Source organism: Notolabrus celidotus, chromosome 6 (assembly GCF_009762535.1).
Source record: "Notolabrus celidotus isolate fNotCel1 chromosome 6, fNotCel1.pri, whole genome shotgun sequence".
NCBI lineage: Eukaryota > Metazoa > Chordata > Actinopteri > Labriformes > Labridae > Notolabrus > Notolabrus celidotus.
In genome coordinates this window covers 24224354-24246085 of record NC_048277.1, presented here as the reverse complement: position 1 = coordinate 24246085, position 21732 = coordinate 24224354, and the positions used below count along the sequence as shown (strand labels likewise).

Here is a 21732-nt window from a genome sequence, read left to right as displayed (position 1 = left end):
ATTATATTTCATGGATTGACCAAATGGTGTGTTGAATATTAATATCCATTCAATTAAAAAAAACTTTCCATGATCATATAAGGCGGAGGAGTAAAAAATGAGAATGCCTGCTTTGGAAATGTAATGTATAAAATGAGCATTATTAGGTATCTACAAGTATACTTTAACCCTCCTGTTATGTTTGTTTCTCTTGAACAGCAATAATGTTCCTGGGTCAATTTGACCCAGGGCATATTCAATTATCCAAAAGTATCAGAACCCCCAAAAAATCACAATACACATTTTTTTAAATCTAATTTTTCATTACTAACCATTTAAATCAAGATTTAGTCAATTGGTGTTTTTTAATCCCCACAGATCATGGTTCAATGAGGATAACTCACTCGTTTTTCATTAAAATTAATGTTAAAACTTTTTTAATGTACATTGGAAAGCCCTAAATATAAATACAATAGTGTAAATACAATTTGACCCGCAACATAACAGGAGGGTTAAGTACTGCAAAGCACAGTTATTGACCACCAGTATAAACTTAATAATTAACTGTTTATCAGTGCAATGACTCTTGTATTACAGTGTTGAATCTGGAGAGCAGAAGGGATAAGGCTGAAAACCAACACTGGATGGCTCTGATCTTCATGCCCTCTGGCCACTGCATTAAAAGCAGACATGACTCTGTAGTGGAAATCACTGCATGCGCAATAAAACCATTGTCTGTGAACACAGTTATGCCTGAATCCACTAATGCCGATCAAAACTCAACTATGCAAAGAGGAAACCATATATGAAGATGATCTTGAAACACTGGCAGCTTCTCTGGACCGGAGCCCATTTAGGGTTGGACTGTGCTGAAATGGACAACAACTGGCACTCTTTGATAATGCGTCCTCCTGTCTGAAATGAAGAGGAAGTACCTGGCTTGTTTTCACTACACGGTTCAAAAGTCAGCATCCATGATGGTATGGGGATGCATAAGCACTCACTGCATGGGTCGCTTACACATGTGGAAAGGCACCATTAAGTAACAATACAGGTTTTGGAGCAACATGCTGCCATCCAGACAATGGCTTTTTCTTGGAAAACCTTGCATATCACGCAAAACCACACTCTGCATATTTCAGCAGCATGGCTCCATTGTGGAATGGCTTGGATGCTAAACTATCCTGTCTGTGGTCCCGACTTGTCAAGTATGGAAAACATTTGGTGTATCATGAAACAAACCATCTTACAAAGGAGACCCTGAACTGTTGAGCAGTTGTTGAAATCCAATATCAGGCAAAAATGATATGTTCACTTTCAAAACTTGAACTTTGTGGTAATTTGACTTAATTTGACCAATATGTTAATATCTTAAAGCCTATAGAAGTAGTTATATACTTTCTAGAGATATTATGGCCAGTAAAGGCCTCATTGTATTATGTCACCTCAAGATGTACTGTAAGTAGGTTAGCTGAGAGCACTGTGTTACTGTCAGCTGATAACGCAGGAACAAACTTGTGGTTATCAGCTCTGCTTCAAGGACAGCTGTAGGCCGAGAAGCAACATACACACACTCCTCACTATTCCTAATGAACACTAGTGAACAATAGATGGTTTGTCTAGAAGCAATGTGTATCATTTGATATGTGTTAGAAATTAAGGCCAATAGGAGACGGCTGTGTATTGTCACCCCACTGAACGCCTCTCAAGATGATACTCTATAAAAGATTATCATATCCTGGACTCGGGGCTCATTTTGCTGATTTCCTGTGGGAGCTCTGTCATTTTGAGACCAGCGCTGTACTTCTTTACATGTGACCAGTGGCGTGTCCAGAGGGGTGGCCAAGGGTGGCACTGGCACCCCTTGAAATCCAATTGGCCACTAATAATGGACATTAATAATGGACATTAATATTGTTTGCTCCAATTTGGTTCTGGTTCTGTTTGCTTGAGTTTGGTTCTGGTTCTGTTTGCTTGGGTTTGGTTCAGGTTCTGTTCTGTGAATATGTTTGAAGTTTTTTGTTTTTGTACAATAAAACAGTTTGATTAAAATACTAAACAAAAGTAAGAATGGTTTTGTAACAGAATAAATGCACAAAATTGGGCAATTATAAGGCTTCTCATAAAAAAAAACTGTACGTAAAGGGGTTTCAACACAAACCATTAGTTTTTGCAAAGTTAGGGTAAAATATACGGCTACAAAAGATCCTAAATTAAGAGCCGTTCCTGGAAAAACATATACAGATTCTCTGCAAGGGAGTCCTACCAACATTATACTCTGCCTCTACACATGATACACTCTCTGTCAGAGCTTTACAAAATGAGCAGCAGAAGTAAACAGGTAATAACCCTGGCACTCCTCTTTGATCATGACAGTGAAAGAGAGGAGGGTGTGTCTGAAGATGAAGACCATCTTGTGGTCAATTCTGAGTCTGTGATTTCTGATTCTGAACCAAATGAGGAAACAGATATTCATATTCCTCCAAGCAGACATTCACATCAAAAATGGGGAAATACAGCGATCTTCATCCCAAATATACGTCAGGCAAAACTGTCTACAGAAAACATTATAAAGACAGAGCCACTAGGATAGCAGTGACTCGTGTAACAGACATCAAGTCAGCTTTTGAGCAGGTCTTGGTAAATAGTAAATTGTAAATGGACTTACTCATATATCTCTTTTCCAGTCTTCTGACCACTTAAAGCTCTTCTACATTACTCACTCACCCAATGATGGTAGAGGCTGCTATAGTAAGGGACCATCAGTATTAACTAATCTTATTCTAGACATTCACACACCGCTGAACAATTGAGGGAGCAGTTTGGGGTTCAATGTCTTGCCCAAGGACACTTCGGCATTTGACTGCAGAAGCTGAGATCGAATAGAGACAAGCTGTCAGCCATTAGAACAGTGAGGGACAAGTGGGTAGAGCAACTTCCACTACTCTATAACCCAGGCCCTAATGTCACAGTGGATGAAAGGCTAAAGGCATTCAGATGTTCCTTCCATTTTAGGCAATATACTGTATGCCTTCCAAGCCAGCTAAATACAGCATCAAAATCTGGGCAGCATGTGACAGAAGAGGTGTCTCTTGTTAATTTCTCAACATCACTTCATAAAAAAAACAAAAAAAAACTCTGTCATGTAAAACTATTGTATTTATAGTTAAGTCTTTCCAATGTACATTAAAAAAAGCTTTAACATGAATTTTCATGAAAAACGAGTGAGTTATCCTCATTGAACCATGATCTGTGAGGATTAAAGAACACCATTGCAATAAATATTGATTTAAATGGTTAGTAATGGGGTTAATAATGAGATTAAAAAAATGTTATTGGTATTTTTTTAGTTCTGACACTTCTGAATAATTAAACATGCTGCGGGTCAAGTTGACCCGCGGACATTATTGCTGTCCCTAAGAAACGAACATAACAGGAGGGTTAAAGAATTAAGCTTAGAAGATTTAGGCCACTTTGTCATGTTCTTTTTTAAGTCAAAAGGAATATAACAACTGTTTAATACTTTAATGAAAGTAGGTTCTGAAGACAGAAAGGGTACATGTTATTTATTTGTAAATGCACTGACCACCCCTGCCTATGTGAGAGCCTCAGTTGGGCCACCCTGGTCAAAAAGTTCTGGACATGCCCCGGCATGTGACCACAATACATGTTTTCTGAGACCTGAACGAATTCTCTGGTGTTCATTCTTGAGCTGTCAACAAAAGAATTGGGGCTAACAACTTCAAATTTAAAATGTGCATATCTTTTTCATGAAATAATAACCATCTTTGATTTAAACTTAAGTTGTCTTTGCATTATTTTTAATTGTATATAGGGTTTTTATGATTTGACAACCTTCAAATGCTGTTTTCCCAAACCCACACCATTATGAGTAAGACACTTTCCTTGACCTCCACAGTAGCTGAAGGATATTTATTATTCAAGCTGCATATAAATCAACCATCGCTCTGTTCTTTTGCAGTTTTAATAAGGAGCTTGCCTTTAGCTATCTCTTACAAATGCTACCAATATTACTGGATTTGCATGATGACCCTGCCTGACTAGTACAAAGAAATTACCTGAGGCTCAATCCAATGACTAATGGAGATAGAAATACTGACAATAAACTGCTTTTAGTGAGTTGGTTTTGGTCACTGGAGACTTAAAGAGAACTGAATTTTAATGATCTTGCTCAGCCAACGTGCCTCTAAATTTTATGACTCACAGTGTTTCAGACAAATGTCAGAGTCAGTGCAGACTGAGGTGTGTGGGATGATTCAGGCATAGTGATTTACTGACTCAAGAGTCAGTGTGTTTGCCGCCATCTAGCGGTGGAAACATGTCAATAAAGCATCTGCAAAGAGGGAGGCAACAAGGACATGCCATTCCACTGCACCTGACAATCCATATCGAGATAGTCGTTTCATGCCTGCGGTGAATGAAACACACAGCGGTGTGTATGTGTGTGTGTGTGTGTGTGTGTGTGTGTTTTGTTGTGTGTGCCTCTGTGTGACTGCAACACTGAACTGACTGAACTGAGACAAAAAAAAGGTGGAGGCGACAGGGATAGATGTTGTGACACCAGCAACAGGTAGAGTTGCTTTTTTACATTCCTCAGCTATACAAGCGTACGTCTGTTCCTAGAGGAAGTACGGAAGTTGTCCACTGCTCGTGTCGGAGCTCCTCATGTCCTTTTACAGCCGGGCGTATCGGTGAGTTTACCGCGAGGTTTTGGGGATCATTGAATGCAGACTGAGGCTTTTATTTTCTTAAATCCACAAGGGAGGCATTCTGCATCTGCATTCACCTCCTACTCATCATGCCCGTCCACAGGAGGCAGGTAGGTGATCTCACTGTTGGGCTCAGGTGATCTGCACCTGCTTTAAGCTTTCTAATGTTTCCATATAATAACTTACCTGATCTATTTATCAGATAGAAGTGTATATAGTGTGTATATATCTGTAATAGTTGCCATATTTTATTTTATTTTATTTTATTTTATTTTTACTTTATTTTATTTTATTTTACTCTATTCTATTTTATTTTATTTTATTTTATTCTATTTTATTTTATTTTATTATATTATATTTTACCCTTGTCATTGCTATTATTATATATTTTTTAACTATGTTAGTACATTGCTGTATTCCCCTGTCCCGTGTTGTAAGCTACTGTAACAAAAGAATGTCCCCAAACGGGGGACAAATTAAGTATATCTTATCTTATCTTATATGATACAGGCCTGCTGTTTTTTAACATGTGTATGCCAGTGCTGCACCTGTCAGACTTACTGTATCTACCTCATACAAGCCCCACTCTTCCTCTATTTAAGACTAGCCTTTATTGTACATCTGTAATCAGATTAGAATGTAATCAGGTGTATTTGGCTGTATTTCAAGTCCTACATGTTAGTAGTGTGTGTGGGTTGTCCTGTAAGTGAGCAGCATGGATTGGCATGATGGTGAAAGGCAGCAGTCTGCATGCCCTGCCGCTCACACACAGTTGAGGTTAACCCTCTTTGTTGACAGTCCTCATGGTGAGTCAGGATCTCCTCAGCTTTTTCTCAGCACACTGGCATTTCGGTGACACACCCCCACATCTTAGTTGGACTGGATTCTTAAGTAGTTGATGACCTTTCTGCCCATTTTCACTTAAGCTTCTTATTACATATCTGATGAAGGATTACACCTGATTATTAATTCTTATAACTCCTTTAAACAGATTTTTCATCAAGGGGTTTAGAGATTTACATTCATGTTCAATTATTCACTCATGATATATGAATTTGCCATAATTCTCTTTGTGTGATTTTACATTTTTGTCTTAAAGCCCAGTATCGAACTGCTGGAATTTATGGGAGTGGTAAAAGAGAATGGAAACGAACAGACATCACTTCCCCCTGTGGTGAGAAAATAGCCTGTCAACTTTCACATAATAACTACCCCATACTACCTTCACTTTCACTTTTCATCCATATATGTCCTTAAAGGTGCATTTCGACCAAGAGTTCCAGGGTCTTTTATCCCAAAGTACTACTTTCCCTGGAACTAAAAGGTTCCTGTGCCCCCAGAGTTGTCTGCGTTTCGACCGCGGGCTGAAGTCCCAGGTAGATTGTGCAAATCAGGCCAGTGAAGAAGGGAGAAAAAAATGTATATTAAATAATATTTTGAAATCTTAATAAAAAACTAAACCAGTATGCATTCCCAGGAACTCCCTCTGTGTTTGAACAACTGTGTTAACTCTACAAACACTGTTACGTTTAACCGAAAGTCCCAGGACCTTTAAAAAGTACTACCCCCCAAGCACGGGCTTTTCAGGGGGGAGATTATCTACCCCTGAACTAAATTTAGACCTGGTTCCTCCGGTCGAAATGCATGTAGTTCTGGGGCAAAGTTCCTGCAGTCGAAAAAAGCCTTAAGTGAGCTTCTTGCATATATTTTTTATCCCACAGCACACTCCTCTCTCATACGACTACGTCCTTGTTGCCAAAACTATTGACAGCCAGCACAGAGAGGCGTTCAAGAAGCAGACTGAATACATTGAAGAGCTGAAAAAGAAGAACTTAAAAGTCACTGTGAGCTATAAACAACCAACAAAAACGTAACTTTTCTTGGCGAAAGTAACACGTTTAATTTACTCATCTTGTCTTTGTTCATTCCTTTCAGAAAATTATTGATGATGATCTCATCTTCTATGGAATTCAAGCCCCTAAAGAAATATTTGAGAAGTACAGGTATTTGCTCAAAGTGTCTGATGCTTGTAACTGGAGCTCGGATCAGAACGTGGTACCTCTCAGCACCAGGTAAAACATGCTGCAGTCTCTATTCATGATATTTTAACACTCGTTGGTTCTGTTTATATCTTTATGGAGAAACATTATTGCCCTAGAAACTCATACACATGTTACGGAAGAGGATTAGGGCAACTGGGGAAAAAAAATTTAGCTCAATTTATTTTATTATTATTATTCTGAGAAAAATGTCAGAATTCTGAGATTAAAGTCAAAATTCTGAGATTAAAGTTAGAATTCTGACTTTTTTCTCAGAAAAAAAAATTAAGGTCAACATTTTTTTTAATTATCATTATTCTGAGGTTCTGATGCTTGTCTTTGTTTCAGGATAAGAATTGTGCACTTCATTTTGAATCACACCCCGATACGCTCAGGAGGTAAGAAAGATTCACTGTGTTCCCAAACTCATAACTGGACACCTGATCACTCATGTTGTTCCTCTCACTCGTTATTCATCACAGAGGCTCTGCGGGATCTCATGAAGATAAAGGTTTTTGAAGCAAGGTTCTGCTTGCATGAGGTAAATCTGACTTATAGTGTGTATGTAACAACCAGAGGTAAGTGTTGGCAAGAACCTCACGATACGATACGCACCACGATACTTGGGTCACGATACGATAGTATCACGATACGATAGTATCACGATATCGCAATATTGTGTCATATTGCGATATTCTACACAGTTAACTAAGAAAAAAATAGGGATGGTGTAAATGTAAATCACACAATATTACTCAAAATTGAAAGGACAAATTGAGTCAAAACTATGTGATTGAAAACAACTTCTCCACTTTATTGTTTTTGAAATACTGAGGTTGTATTTTAGTTCCAAATCAGCTAAAATATGAATTTTTATTTTTACAAAAAATCGATATTAAGAGTTGAAATATCGATATTATATCGGAGGTCAAAGTATCGCGATATATTGCTGTATCGATATTTTTTCACACCTCTAGTAACAACACTCGTCTATTAATGATGAATTAGAATCTGTTTTAATTTTCCCATCATATCTGGCCTGATAATTGTATAATTATCAAGAGTCCACTTTCAGACTGTAAAAAATAAAGAATGAAAGCAGTATAGACATGAATCAGTGTTGTCCTTATGAATCAACATTTGAATGATTTGACTCCACACAACCTCATGCTAAAGATAGTGGCTCTGTCATCAAGTATTATTAAAGGTAAACCCCTTCTTCTCACAGGGCTGCTTTAGTCTTTTGCTTTTCTTCTGAAATGTATGAAGTGAAACTTGGCAGTGGTGTCTCAAAACAATACAATGCTGCCAAAAAAGAACAGAGACGCTTACAAGGCATATTAATTCACTGAGTCATTCACTGCTGGGAGTTAGTGGGAGCTCACATTGATATAAATGTGCACATATAAGATTCATTGTTACGGTGTAACAGTGAAATTTGTAAAGAGCAGTCCTCCAGATACCTAAAAAAGAAATAGTCTAAAGTAAAGTATTTAACTATAAGAAAATAATCAATAGAATTAAGCTTATAACTCTAAAAATATACACAAATAAACTGTATAAAATGTACAATAGGATACATTATAAAGCTATATAGAAATAGAAAAAAATATATATATACATAATAGTTTAAACAGTATCAACAGTAGAGTATGTATATAAAGTATATATATATTTACTGTAAGCATGTACATGTGTGATCCTGTGTTTGCTCAATAAAGCTGTGGGAAGTGACTCTGATGGAGATAAAAACAAGATAAAGAGGAAGAAATTAAATAATCTGAGTAACATATTTATTCATTGCAAGCTGCTGATATGGTGCAAGCTTCTGTGTTCAGTTTGAATACGCTGACCGTTGTGTACAATCTTCTTCATGTTTCTTGCTCCCTTTGATTTATTTTTGCCTCTGCTTTAGAAAAAGAAGCAGAGAGAGCTGAAGGAGAACTGGGCACGATGGACAGCCTGTCTCCAAGGGCAACCCATAACTGCTGTCAGGTTTGGACTGCAACACAACAGCCTATTCATTACCCCGCTTTTTACACTCGCTCTTATTGCTGCATTATTGTTCTCATGTCATCCTACTGTGAGGCAGGTTCAAGTATCAGCGAGAGAACAGCAAGCATGTCACCACCCACATATGATGCAGACACTGTTTGAACTCGTTATTGCACATAACATAGAGCACTTAATGCTGCTGCAGATCAGAGCTGTAGATTCTCTTTCATACTGGCATCAAACAGGAGGACACAGTATCAACGCTAACATGCATTTTGTTTTCATATAAAGGGAAAATATACTTTGATGGTAACATGTTTCAGTCCATTCTAAGGCACTCAGATTATTTCTATCAGCAGCACACCACTTCACATCATCACTTTACATTACATTTTTCAAAACCAGTCCATACCAGACTGTTATTGCTGTAATTGTATGAATTACAAGGCTAAGACATACAAATATAAGAAACAGCACATCAGTTTACACAGCTATTACAATTATGTACAGTTATAATTTTTTTCCTAAACAAACATGGATTTCTGTTTATCTGATACATGAGTAAAATATATTTTTTTATCTTTAATGTGACACGTTTACATCAGGGTATGAATGGAATCTAATCTAACAGCATTACTTGACCCAATTAGAGATACATGTAATTGTAATCTTCCTCTGATGCTTAGTAACAATATGTAATTTAAATACAGTTTTTATTCACTATATAGATTATTACAAAGGAGATTCATCTTGATATATTATTGTTTTTAGTAAAAATGCTTATAAGATAGGATAAGATAAGATAAGATAAGATATTACTTTATTGATCCCCGGGGGGGGGAATTTAGTTGTTGCAGCAACTCAGACAGAAGTACAATCAAGAAAACGTTTCAATTAGTAAAATAAAAGAAGTAGAAATAAAAATAGATTGTAAAGATAGAATACAATTTAGATATGTACAATGTTAAAAATAGAATTTAACCTCAAGTTTTTAGCCTTGCTCTTGGTACATCAAGAAGCACCTGGTGCGTTGACCTTAGTGCTCTGACTGGAGCATGCATGTTCAAACACTCGCTCAGGTATGGTGGTGCCAACCCGTGTAGACTTTTAAAAACCTACACATATAATACGTGTATTTGTACAGTAGATATTGAAAGCACACTGTCATATAGGCCTATAAATACGATAACATTATTGTATTTTCATAACGTGTTAAATTGGACAATGCAATATGTTATCCTACAGTCATAATGTATGCTTATATTTTCCTCATAATCTTTTTAATCTCCACCTCCTGTCTGATTTCACATTTAGGAACTACTTTGGGGAGAAGGTAGCCTTGTACTACCTGTGGTTGGGCTGGTACACATATCTGCTCATCCCGCCCGCTCTCATTGGGGCCATAGTCTTCCTTTATGGTCTCGCCTTCTTCAACAGCTCACCACTCATGTAAGTTTTCACACATCTCCACACTGTCTCTGTGACAACAGAGCACTCACAGGATAATACATAAAGTGCTTGTTGTGTTGTAGAAAGGAGGTTTGTGAGGCTGACACTGTCATGTGTCCACTTTGTGACAAGAGATGCAAAGTGTGGCAGCTCTCCGACACCTGTACATACGCTAAGGTAGATGAGTGCATTCGCAGCACAGTAATGAACGGTGTAATGACAGTTTGTGTTCACTTTAGATGTTGTCTGCTTACAGGTGAGCCTGCTGTTTGATAATAACGGCACAGTGCTCTTTGCAATGTTCATGGCAGTGTGGGGTGAGTTCTGTATGTGTGTATGTTATGTATCACTTTTGTACTGTTCTGCTCTAACTGAGATAAATCAGTCACATTTGATGAAATAGCTATTTGGCTTCATACCCACAAAAATAACAGAACAAATAATAGAAAATCAAAGAGACAAATCCTCCCCTAGCACTGTTTCTTTTGGCTTGGTCATTGTTGGCTGTGTAGGAAAATCACACAAACAAGTCTTTATCAGCATAAAATGCACTTCATCCAACTGCTTTGATGTTTTATGATCACTGAGACATGCACTGCCAAAGAGAAGCAACATCACTAGAAAAACCTACACGTCCTGGCTTCTCATTCCTTAATCAGCCTGCGCCATCTGGTCGTGGGGGTGGTCCACAGCAGTCCTGTGGCAGGACTTTTTTTCATATCTTTTTAAATGTGTACATCAACTTCATAAATGCCTGTTCTAGAAATGATGGATTCAGGCAAGACTGGCTTTTGCCCAAGTGATTTTTATCAGCTACTGGTGTCCTCAAAGAAAAAGACATCACATGAGCTAGAGGAAGTGTGAAAGGGAGGGGTGAGACACAAGGAGGAAGATTACATTAAATGGCAGAGAAGTGGAACATGGATTTGGTTGGACACATTTTTTGAACCATATGAGAGTTCTCTTAAAATACTGCATAAAATATAGGGTGAAAACCAACAGGAGTGTACTGTAATATTGCAATCAACATAGGTGCAATTATTTAATCAGCCATCAAAGAAGAAAAGTCAGGACGTTTTTGAGGTTTCTCCTTTGAATTTAAAGCTTCAGCCCAATAAATCGTACCCAAATTTGACCTTAGATGTCTTAGAGGTCTTGTATCTTTAATACATCAATCATCTTTGTAGAGTAAATATAGTACACTCTGCTCTTTGCAGCCACCCTGTTTCTGGAGTTCTGGAAGAGGCACCGAGCCTCCTATGTGTGCGAATGGAAAGTGTCTGACTGGTGTGAGGAGGAGGTATGATCAATGACAGGTGTAAACATGACAGTACATCCAGTTCTGATAATACTAAGGCGGCACTTGTTGCAAGTCATGGATTTGTTTGTATTTTTTCTTATATTTACTGTAGGAGGAGCTTATCCTGGAAATTGTGAACAATGCTAACTGTCAACCCAAAAAGTATAAACACTCCTATCTGCGCAGCACCCTGGTTCTGATCTGTGTCACAGTCATGGTGGGTGATTTTACAACTTTTACATCACGTTCTGCATGTTCAGGTTTCAGCCTGTGAAAAGAAACAGGTTGAATTTGAATAATATGCCGTGAATGTGCAATAGATGAGGTGATGTAGGTTGGAAAAGATCAACTCTACTCCTGTGTTTTTGTCTTTCTTTAGCTACTGTTGATCATCGGCCTGACACATGCCTTGGTGGTGTTCAGGGTGATTGCTGCAGTGCTTTTGGCTGAGGGATCATGGGAGTTCCTGAGCAACCACTCAAACAGCGGGGCCATGATGCTGGGAGCCGTCCTCCATTACCTCATCATCACGGTCATGACGCGGGTACACATCTTTCTTCATTGTGTGTCTTTGTTACTTACTTTTTTGCTACATTCTTTTCGTCATGACCATGTCTCTGTCTTTGTAGATCAACAGGATAGTAGCCATGAAGCTGTGTGAAATAGGTATGTTTACTATTCCTGTCCTGGTTATCATTTATTTTCATAAAGTAGAACCAAATCATATAGAAAGGCTGTTCCATTATTATCACTCTCATGTGTCTTGGCATTATTGAATATTAGCTTAATGTCCTCTTTTTTGAATATACAAAATATTGTGAGGTGCGAGAACATGCTGAAGCAGGAAGGCAGCTAATCAGGTAGGAAACAGTTAAGACAGGTAGGTAATAGACAGATGAAGGGAACCGGGTCCAAGCTGAAAACTTGTCAATGGAACAGTACAGCAGCCTTACAACATGTTGTCGCTGAGAGAAACTGAAAGCTGTCCTTTACACAAAATTAATTTTACTATCTCTGCAAAATTGGGAAGTAGGCTACTATAGTGCTTGCTCATGGATTTTTGTATCTCTGTCTCTACACTTTCTCTGCACTTTTCTTTGGAGAATTACAAAAAATTAGTATTTGTATATGTAAACAAAAAATGGCAGAGAAACCTAAATGAATGGTACATATGGATAGCAATAAGCACAATGTCTTAGTCATATGAAGAAATGGATGTTAATTATCAAACACCGGCTGTAAGGGCTGAAAAATGAACTTTGGAACGAGGTCACCGTATACACTGATTACGGAAATATGGGGCAGTTGTAAATGTGTGTCATAGCTCAGGTGATGTTTCAGGTGGAGAGGGGAAACTCACTGAGGGCAACTAGTGGTAAGATGAGGAATGACAGGGGTTTTAACTGTTGCAGATCACACAGAACCAGGTTCAGAAATAGTGAGAGAGCCTGAGGAAGTAACCATCTTAAATTAGCTTATTAGTATGAAGTCTGATGGTCTTGTTGTTGACTTAATTGGCCCTTTCGACAACAAACGTTTGGTGTTGTCACATCAGGATAACGTAGATGTAATGAATCAATCACTGATTGCTCTTTCCATTTGAGGTGCCGTATGTGAGTGAGGCAGCATACCTGATGTTCGTGCCCGCCTGCTGAACACCTTATTGGAATGCAACCATGATCAAATTTTTAGTGACAAGTGTGCATCCTTTATTTCTATGACATTTCAAATGATCATGTCACTTTGGTGTTTTTATTACTGTGTGGTGCAGGGAGCCGGTCAAAGCCAGATGAGATTTGTTGATAAGTTTCTTAAAATAATTTTTAAGGGCAGCTGTCGGCCTAGTGGTTTAAGTGTGCGTCACATACTACAGAGGCAGCAGACCTTGTCGCAGCTGTTGCTGGTTCGATTCCAGGTCTCGACCATTTGCTGCGTCTTCCCCTGCTCTCTACTTCCCACATGTCCTGTCTCCCTTCAGCTGTGTTTTCTAATCCAAAAAGTGCAACTTGAAAAAAATAACCTTTAAATTTTAACCCTCAAAATCAAATCTTCATGAGTGCAACAACAATAATTTAGCTAAATGTAATTTAAAAGGGTTAATAAGATGATAGATATAACTTTAGAAAATATACAGTAAGCTTCTCTATAGCAGGGGTTCCCAAACTTTTCAGATGCCAAACACTCGCGACCCCACTGTTCCTCAATGTGATTTAAACCGGCTTCATTTAACTGATCTGCAGAAAATGACCCTACCTATATGAGCATGTGCCTGTGTTTCCTGTGCCATTATGAATTAACCTACTGCTACTGATGCTTTTGACAATTAACTGTTCACTAACCCTAAACTTAAGAGTCATCTGGCATAAAGTGAGGAAGAAAACTCATTCTATTTTCAAGGTTTTATTTAAAGGTTAGTTACTATTTTTGTCTATTTTTTACTATAATGTGTAGAATTTACTATTTTTAGATAACTTAAAAAAGAAAAAACTTTCTAGAAGACATCTCACGACCCCCCATTTGTGTCTCGCGACCCCCCAGGGGCTCCCGACCCACACTTTGGGAACCCCTGCTCTAAAGCATTTGAAATTGGTCCATCTAATGACCAAACAGTGATGTGTGCACATACTGATATCATGTGTGTCTTTACCAGAGGAAACAAGATCATTTACTGCCACAGAGAAGAGTTTCACAGTAAAGATGTTCACCTTCCAGTTCTTCACCTATTTCTCCTCTCTCTTCTACGTCGCCTTTTTTCTTGGAAGGTAAGAACCCATGATGATAATTCAGCATCCACATTGTCCAACCTTAAGTGTTGTCATTTAGTGCAGTATTTAGTAACCAAAAAATGATGATCTGCATAATGATCTGCAAATGAAAGGTTATCTCTAAAGTGGGTTCCAGCTCTGCATAACACAGCGTCAGAACTAAAAAACCCTCAATGATTGTTCAAATAAGAGGATATCATTGCCCTTGCTGGAGCACCGAGCAATCCAGCCTGGTAGTTTAAGGCTTGATGGGTTTTTGTAACTTATGTTGCAGGATAAACGGCCATCCAGGTGGATATGTCCGAATTGCAGGGAAGTGGAGGTTGGAGGAGGTGAGTAAGCATGTGTTGTTTTGGTGTGACTGAAAAACAGTTGTAAATATTGTATCTGAATGCATTCGAAACATTTCACCCCTCTGTGCAGTGTCATCCCAGTGGGTGTCTCACAGACCTCTTCATCCAAATGGCGATTATCATGGTGCTCAAGCAAACCATCAGTAATGTCTTTGAGTTCACTGGCCCGTAAGTATAAATGAGCCTTATTGTGCACATTCTGCTTTATGCTTGTTGTATCAGTGGTATGAAAAGCCGCCCCTTGTTTGTATCAGCTGGTTTGGCAGATGGCTAAAAAGAAGACAGACAAAGAAGCTGCAGAGGAAATGTGCTCACTGCTACCTGAAAGATGAGTCGGAGCCCAAGTATGGAGCTGAACTGTGTGAAAACTGCAAGCTTCGAGACTGGCTCAGCAACTACCGGCTCAATGATGTCGACTCCTTCAGTCTGTTCAATGAGTTCTTAGAGATGGGTACGAACACTTCTGATTAATAAACATGACTAAACAAACTCTGGACTGATTTTTATGAATCATATCTTTCTGTTCTGTCTCCTCAGTGATCCAGTTCAGTTTTACCACCATATTTGTGGCAGCTTTTCCTCTCGCTCCTCTGCTCGCTCTCATTAATAACGTCATTGAGATTCGCTTGGATGCCATTAAAATGGTCACTCTGGAGCGCAGACTGGTTCCCAAGAAAACCAACGATATTGGTGAGTGGTGCCTTTTTTTTTTGTCATTCAACTTTTTATTCAGTGTTTCTTTGTTCACCACAAGTTGACAAATTATATATAAGTTATACAAAACCAACAAAATAAAAAAAGAAACATATAATAATGATAATATAAAATAAATAAGGAAATACAAAAAATAATAATAAAGATAATAATAAAATATCATTCCTATTCCTCTTGGTGATGTTTAGAGGTTAACATATATAATAATAATAATAATAATAATAATAATAATAATAATAATAATAATAATAATAATAATCATAATGATAATAATAATAATAATACTACTACTTCTACTACTACTACTACTACTACTACTAATAATAATAATAATAATAATAAATTTTATTTTGGGCGCCTTTCAGATCACCCAAGGTCACCTTACAGATAATAAAAACATTCATCATTAAAACATCATAAAAACAAACAAACAAACACAAAGTAATAAATAAAAAAATAAAGACTAATATATAGTATTTATATATATAGTATTTTATGTCACAATATTACATTTCATAATCATACATGACGTTCATTAGAAATAGAGGGCAGATTAATTGCATGGATACCATAGTCACCTTCTCCAATCATTTCCAGATAAGGACCCCATATTGAGCTGAATACTTCAGTGTTATTATTCATTTTGTAGATAAGCTGTTCAAAAGAAGCTATCCTGGCCAGGTCATCTCTCCATTCACTAAAACGGATCTTCTGTTTTGATTTCCAATGCCTCAGCACGATCCTGCATCCTGTTATAAAAGCTAATTTCATCCACAAATACATTTTTGAGGGCAGATTAGCCTCCTCTGGTAAAATACCCAGTAAACATAATGCTGGGCTCTTAGTGAACTAACTACATTTTACCAGAAGTCCTTTACAATTTCACATTCATACAACATGTGGATCAATGTGCCCCGGTTTTATTACATCTCCAACAACTGTGGTCCTGTCTCAACCCCAGCCTTGACATTTTTGAGGGTGTCCAATAACTCCTGTTTATTATTTTGAATAAGATTAGTGGTGCCTTTGAATACAGATGTACTTTATTGACTCTTCACTGACATCATGCCAGTTGAATGTTCCTGTGTACGTCTCAGTGAAAAGTCTCCTCATTCAAATGTATCATCTCTTCAGGTGTGTGGATCGACGTGTTGGAAGCCATTGGGGTCTTAGCTGTTATTGCTAATGGGCTGGTCATTGGTGTTTCTTCAGACTTCATCCCTCGACTGGTGTACCGCTACCGCTATGGCCCATGTGCCAATGGCACAGTGGCGGATATTGAGTGAGAATCATTCGTCTTCTGGAAGACATCTCATGTATCTTGTCTCATGTTGTTTTAAAGCTAAATTTAACTTGTTCTTTTTTATTCAAGCTGCATGGCTGGTTACATCAACAACTCCCTCTCCATCGCACGAATGGATGACAAAGACATACGTAATGAGTTTTCAGCTTATCAGATGATGACTCCCAGCGGACTGAATGTCTCTTACTGCAGGTTTGTTCTCTCTCATCAGAACTGTTTGTAACTGGCACGATTCTGACATTTAATAGAGGGAAACCAAACCAAAGGTGAACCATGTAATTTAAGCTGTTATGAACTGTTTGCTGAACATTCAAATTTGCTGTTATTTTTTTGGAGTACTGCTGAACAACAGTTTTTTAAGGAAAGAGAAAATTCAGGTCATGGATCAAGGTGCAGTTTTTGTGATGTTTACTACTTTCTTGATGCTAACACAACACCATTACCCGAACAGATTGAATAATAATGTAGATAAAAAAAACAAACAGGGTGATGCTGAACAGGACTTGATGTGTCAGTATGCAAAATAGACAACAGTGAATCATTATGATGGCCATAATAATTGTGGTTAATTATGAAATTATGATCAATTACGTCCATAATTCTAGTTAAATAATTTGACTGATTACATTAGTAATTGCACATGTAAATTATAGTGGGAGTACAGGAGATAAGAAACGTACAAAACAAATAGTACATTGTGCACTCAAAGAAATAATTTGTTGGGGAAACGTAATAAAATTATGGACATAATTTCCACCAAATTAAAATGCTTTCATTTAGCGAGACACAATTTTGTTGAACCAACTGATTGTAAATATGTTGAGTGAACATAAATTATTGATGTTACCATTACTTATTTGCAACGTTTGGGTCCAACTTAATTTTGAATAGTATAATAACACTAATTAATCATGCTGACTGAACAAAACTAAAGTAAGTTCAATCTATCCTTTATCTTGACCGCTTATCCCGTTCAGGGTTACGAGGAGCTGACTTCAGATGGAAGGCAGACAACTATTCATGCACACACACACCCACGGGCAATTTAGAGAGACCAATTAACCTGGTGAGCATGTTTTTGGACTGTGCGAGGAGTACCCGGAGAGAACCCACACATGCACAAGGAGAACATGCAAGCTCCACACAGAAAGGCACCAGACTCGAACCCGGAACATTCTAACTTTGAGGCAACAGCGCTATTCACTGCACCCCTGTGCAGCCCGTATGCTCAATCATCAGAAATAATTTGAACTGAGACAAACCTTTTTATCATGTGAAAATAAACTCTAAAATAGTAATTATTGAGAAAATAAGACATTTTTGACATATCAAGAATGTTTACATTTAGCAGTTCAAACGTGCCAACTTAGTTTACCCCCAGTTGGTGTCAAGTTTGGAAAAAGACCACAAAACAGACTGGGTTTGTTAGAACAGAACTCCATTCCCCAGAGAAGGCAAACAATGACAAACAAAAAATATGGATATTGACTTGCCAGCCTTTAAGATAAGTGCTTACTGATTAAGACATTTCTCCACCATAGATGTTGCACGTTACTGCCACCTTCTGCTCTGGAGAGGTATTGCAGATGGGATTCCTACCTAAACCCTTTAGGTTGTGTGACATAAAGCAATCTTGTAGTTTTAAGGATTTTGCATGTTGTGTTAAAACTACATGAATTAAAAATGATTAACCACTAAACATTAATTAATGTAATAGAAGCTACATGTTATACTTATGTTGATAAAACAGACATCCATGTTGCTTTTTTTGAGTGTGGGTGCTGGTTTAGCCTAGTGGTTAAGTCGTGCGCCCCATGTACAGCGGCTTTAGTTCTCAAGTATGTGGCCTGGGTTCAAATCCAACCTGTGACTCTCTTCCTGCATTCCACCTCCTTTCAACTGTCCTGTCCTCTTCAATATAGGCATGAACATCCTGAAAATATAACTTAGATAATAAAGCCAAACAGTATATTGAAGACTAACATAAATACATAATTTGTAAGATATTGAGTAGTGTCAGCTATTGAGAGTGACTGAATACGTTTTCAGCCTTTGTTTTCTCTCTCTCTTCACAGCTATAAAGACTACAGGAGCAACGAAGACTACAGTCTCACTCCTCAGTATTGGCTAATATTAGCTGTGCGTTTTGCATTTGTCATCCTGTTTGAGGTAAGTCATATCAACCATTACCTAATAAGTAACACTATCTTTTTTTAAACTTACTCCTGTAGAAACATTCTGTGAAGTACTCCCAGCTCAGTTTATCAATTTTGAAACCCTAAAAATCAGGAAGTGTTATGTGAAATTAAAATACATTTTTGATAAAACATGTGTCATTTATTTCACAATTTCTTACTCTTCCTTTCTATTTACAGCATGTTGTTGTCATATGTAAGTTCATTGCGGCCTGGTTTGTACCGAGCGCTCCCATGCAGGTGAAGAATGATCGACTGTTTGATAAACTCAACAGACTAAAAGAGGAGCTCAGGTGAGTGTCAAGTAACATGGTGTGCCTGAGCAGGACTGCTAGACTCACAAGCTACATTTAACATTATAGATCATGCACTTTTTTTGTTTGAATAAATTCCAACAAAGTGTTAAGTTAACACAGAGGCTCCCTGTGTTTTCTGCTTTGCCATAACTCTTGACAAACCCATCTAACATGCTGGATCAAGATTGGTGCTTATACTGCCTTAATTAGTTGGACCTGGTGTCAGCTACAACACGAATAGATTTCATTTGCCATCGTCATATTTTAGACCTTTAATGTTTCTGCTATCACATCACATTTAGTCACAGTGAACTACAGACTCTGTTCTAAGAGACACTGTGGTCCCTTTTACTTTCACTGAATTCATAGACCCTTTATCTCACATATAGAAAAACACATTACTGACAGTTTGTACTATATATCTCTATAGATCACATTTCTGGTGAGAATGCCATGGCTTAGATATGCTTGATTGTGGCCAATCTTGATAATTAAATGTAGTCAGACTGTACATGAGTGCTGCTTGGCTATGACAGATTTCTCTTAGAAGAGAAAATAAAGGTTGATTTATTGTAATTTCTTGACAAGTTAACATTTCCCTCTATGAAAGAATGTGTTTCAAACTGAATGATGAAGACATGTAAACAGGCAACTAACTCATGTCTTGTTTTTATTTCTTTCAGTTCATTCGAAGCTTGACAGCATTCAGACCCTATGATTCAGACACTTTAATGTTACTCATTTTCTACTGAGAACATGACCCCAGTGTTGCCTTGTGCATTAAGATGTCCAGACTACCGCAGTGTTGAGTACATTTTGAAGCCGTTAATCGTCTCCACAGACTTCAACTGAGGCTCTCCGTCTCTTTAATGGTTTGCAGTCTAATGTAAAGTGCTGGCTAGCTTGAATGTCTTTCATGAGATAATTTTAATTCTATTTTAAGAATGCACTGATAGCTTACTGTTGAATCTCTATATTTGTGAGATGTATGTGAGTGTTTTTATTGAAACCCTTAACATAATTTATACTGCTTTTGCACATACAGTGAAGATTGTTTGCAACAATACTGCCTTATACTGTAAAAAAGCGCTGTGATGAAAGTCAGTTCTGCTGATGCATTCTGATTGTGTCTTTTGTAAATCAGACATTCAAATGTTTTGCATTATTTTATATTATGGAATAAAAGAGGAAACTTTTGCCCTCATGAAATGTCACTGCAATTTATTTCAAATTAAAATCTGCAACAAGGTTGACAGGTAAATATCAGAAAGAGTAATGATATGTTAACTGTTATGCAATACTCTATTTTTGATCTGTATTAAGAAATTTCAAAGTGAATCATTTCACGAACTGGACTCAAAACTCTGTTAATACAAAACAATTACATTACGTGTCTTTTTGAGCCTGATTTTAGTATTCTTGTGTCTCGAGGCTTCTAAAATCTGAGCCAAAAACTATTAATAACATTACATAATTTACAGCTGTAGTGTTTACAGTAAAACGGATTTTCTCAACATTTATACATCCAGTGTTGGAAATTAGAGATCTTTTGACCTAGTTTTTTTGTGATCAATTGTTTATTGGTTGTTTTACAGTGGCTTTGACATTGCAAAACATAGCATAAGTGATGGTTCAGCCATGTCATTGACCTGTATGGCAGTGTACATAGGGTAGTAATAAAAAAGGACAGGGTTATATACCCCTAAAGAAAAAAGAAAAGATGAAAAGGACACTAACAGATAGTAAAATAATAATAATAATAATAATAATAATAATAATAATAATAATAATAATAATAATAATAATAATAAATAAAATACAAATTATAGGTAAAAGTATAATTATAATAGTAACAAGAATAATCAATTATTAATCATGATGACATTGATAATAAACTAAGAAAAGTAAATATATAAATAAAATTCCTATCCCTCCACCATCTTGGTATCCCATTAGCAGTCTGTACATAAACTTAAACAATCACACATATGCCAGCATACACACACACACACACACACACACACACACACACACACACACACACACACACACACACACACACACACAACATATATACACTACCAGTCAAAAGTTTGGACACACCTTCTCATTCAGTGGTTTTTATTTATTTTAATTATTTTCGACATTGTAAATTAATACTGAAGACATCAAAACTATGAAATAAAATGGTTTTGCCATAATATGGATTACAACAGTAGTCAGATAGGGCTATCCATTGTGTGCTAACCCTACCTCTGAACAACACAACTGATGGTCTCAACACATTAAGAAGGCAAGTCATTCTACAAATGAACTCTTGAAAAGGCTCATGTTAATTAGAAACCACTCCAGGAGACCACTTCATGAAGCAGACTGAGAGAATACCAAGAGTGTGCAAAGCTGTCATGGAGCAAAAAGGGGGCTACTTTACAGAATCTATAATATAAAACATATTCTGCTTTGTTTAAGACTTTTTTGTTAATTAAATAATTCCAGATATTTTCTTTCATAGTTTTGGTGTCTTTGGCATTAATCTACAGTGTTTAAAATAATTAAAATAAATAAAAACCCTTGAAAGAGAAGGTGTTTCCAAACTTTTGACTGGTAGGGTATC

General features: G+C 37.2%; 1 protein-coding gene across 1 annotated transcript; it reads left to right on the top strand.

Annotated features, from left to right (window-relative positions):
• Window positions 1-4337: 4337 nt before the first annotated feature.
• Window positions 4338-20361, top strand: LOC117813993 (anoctamin-9). The gene is made up of 24 exons (XM_034685086.1): window positions 4338-4819; window positions 5809-5883; window positions 6431-6553; window positions 6645-6781; window positions 7097-7146; window positions 7231-7289; window positions 8664-8743; window positions 10058-10192; window positions 10276-10369; window positions 10449-10509; window positions 11410-11492; window positions 11605-11709; window positions 11872-12036; window positions 12122-12158; window positions 14143-14254; window positions 14532-14589; window positions 14681-14778; window positions 14865-15061; window positions 15148-15300; window positions 16459-16606; window positions 16697-16819; window positions 18703-18796; window positions 19003-19115; window positions 19802-20361. The coding sequence occupies exons 1-24, from the start codon at window positions 4799-4801 to the stop codon at window positions 19815-19817; spliced, it is 2337 nt and encodes a 778-aa protein (XP_034540977.1). The 5' UTR covers window positions 4338-4798; the 3' UTR covers window positions 19818-20361.
• The last annotated feature ends 1371 nt before the right edge of the window (window positions 20362-21732 follow it).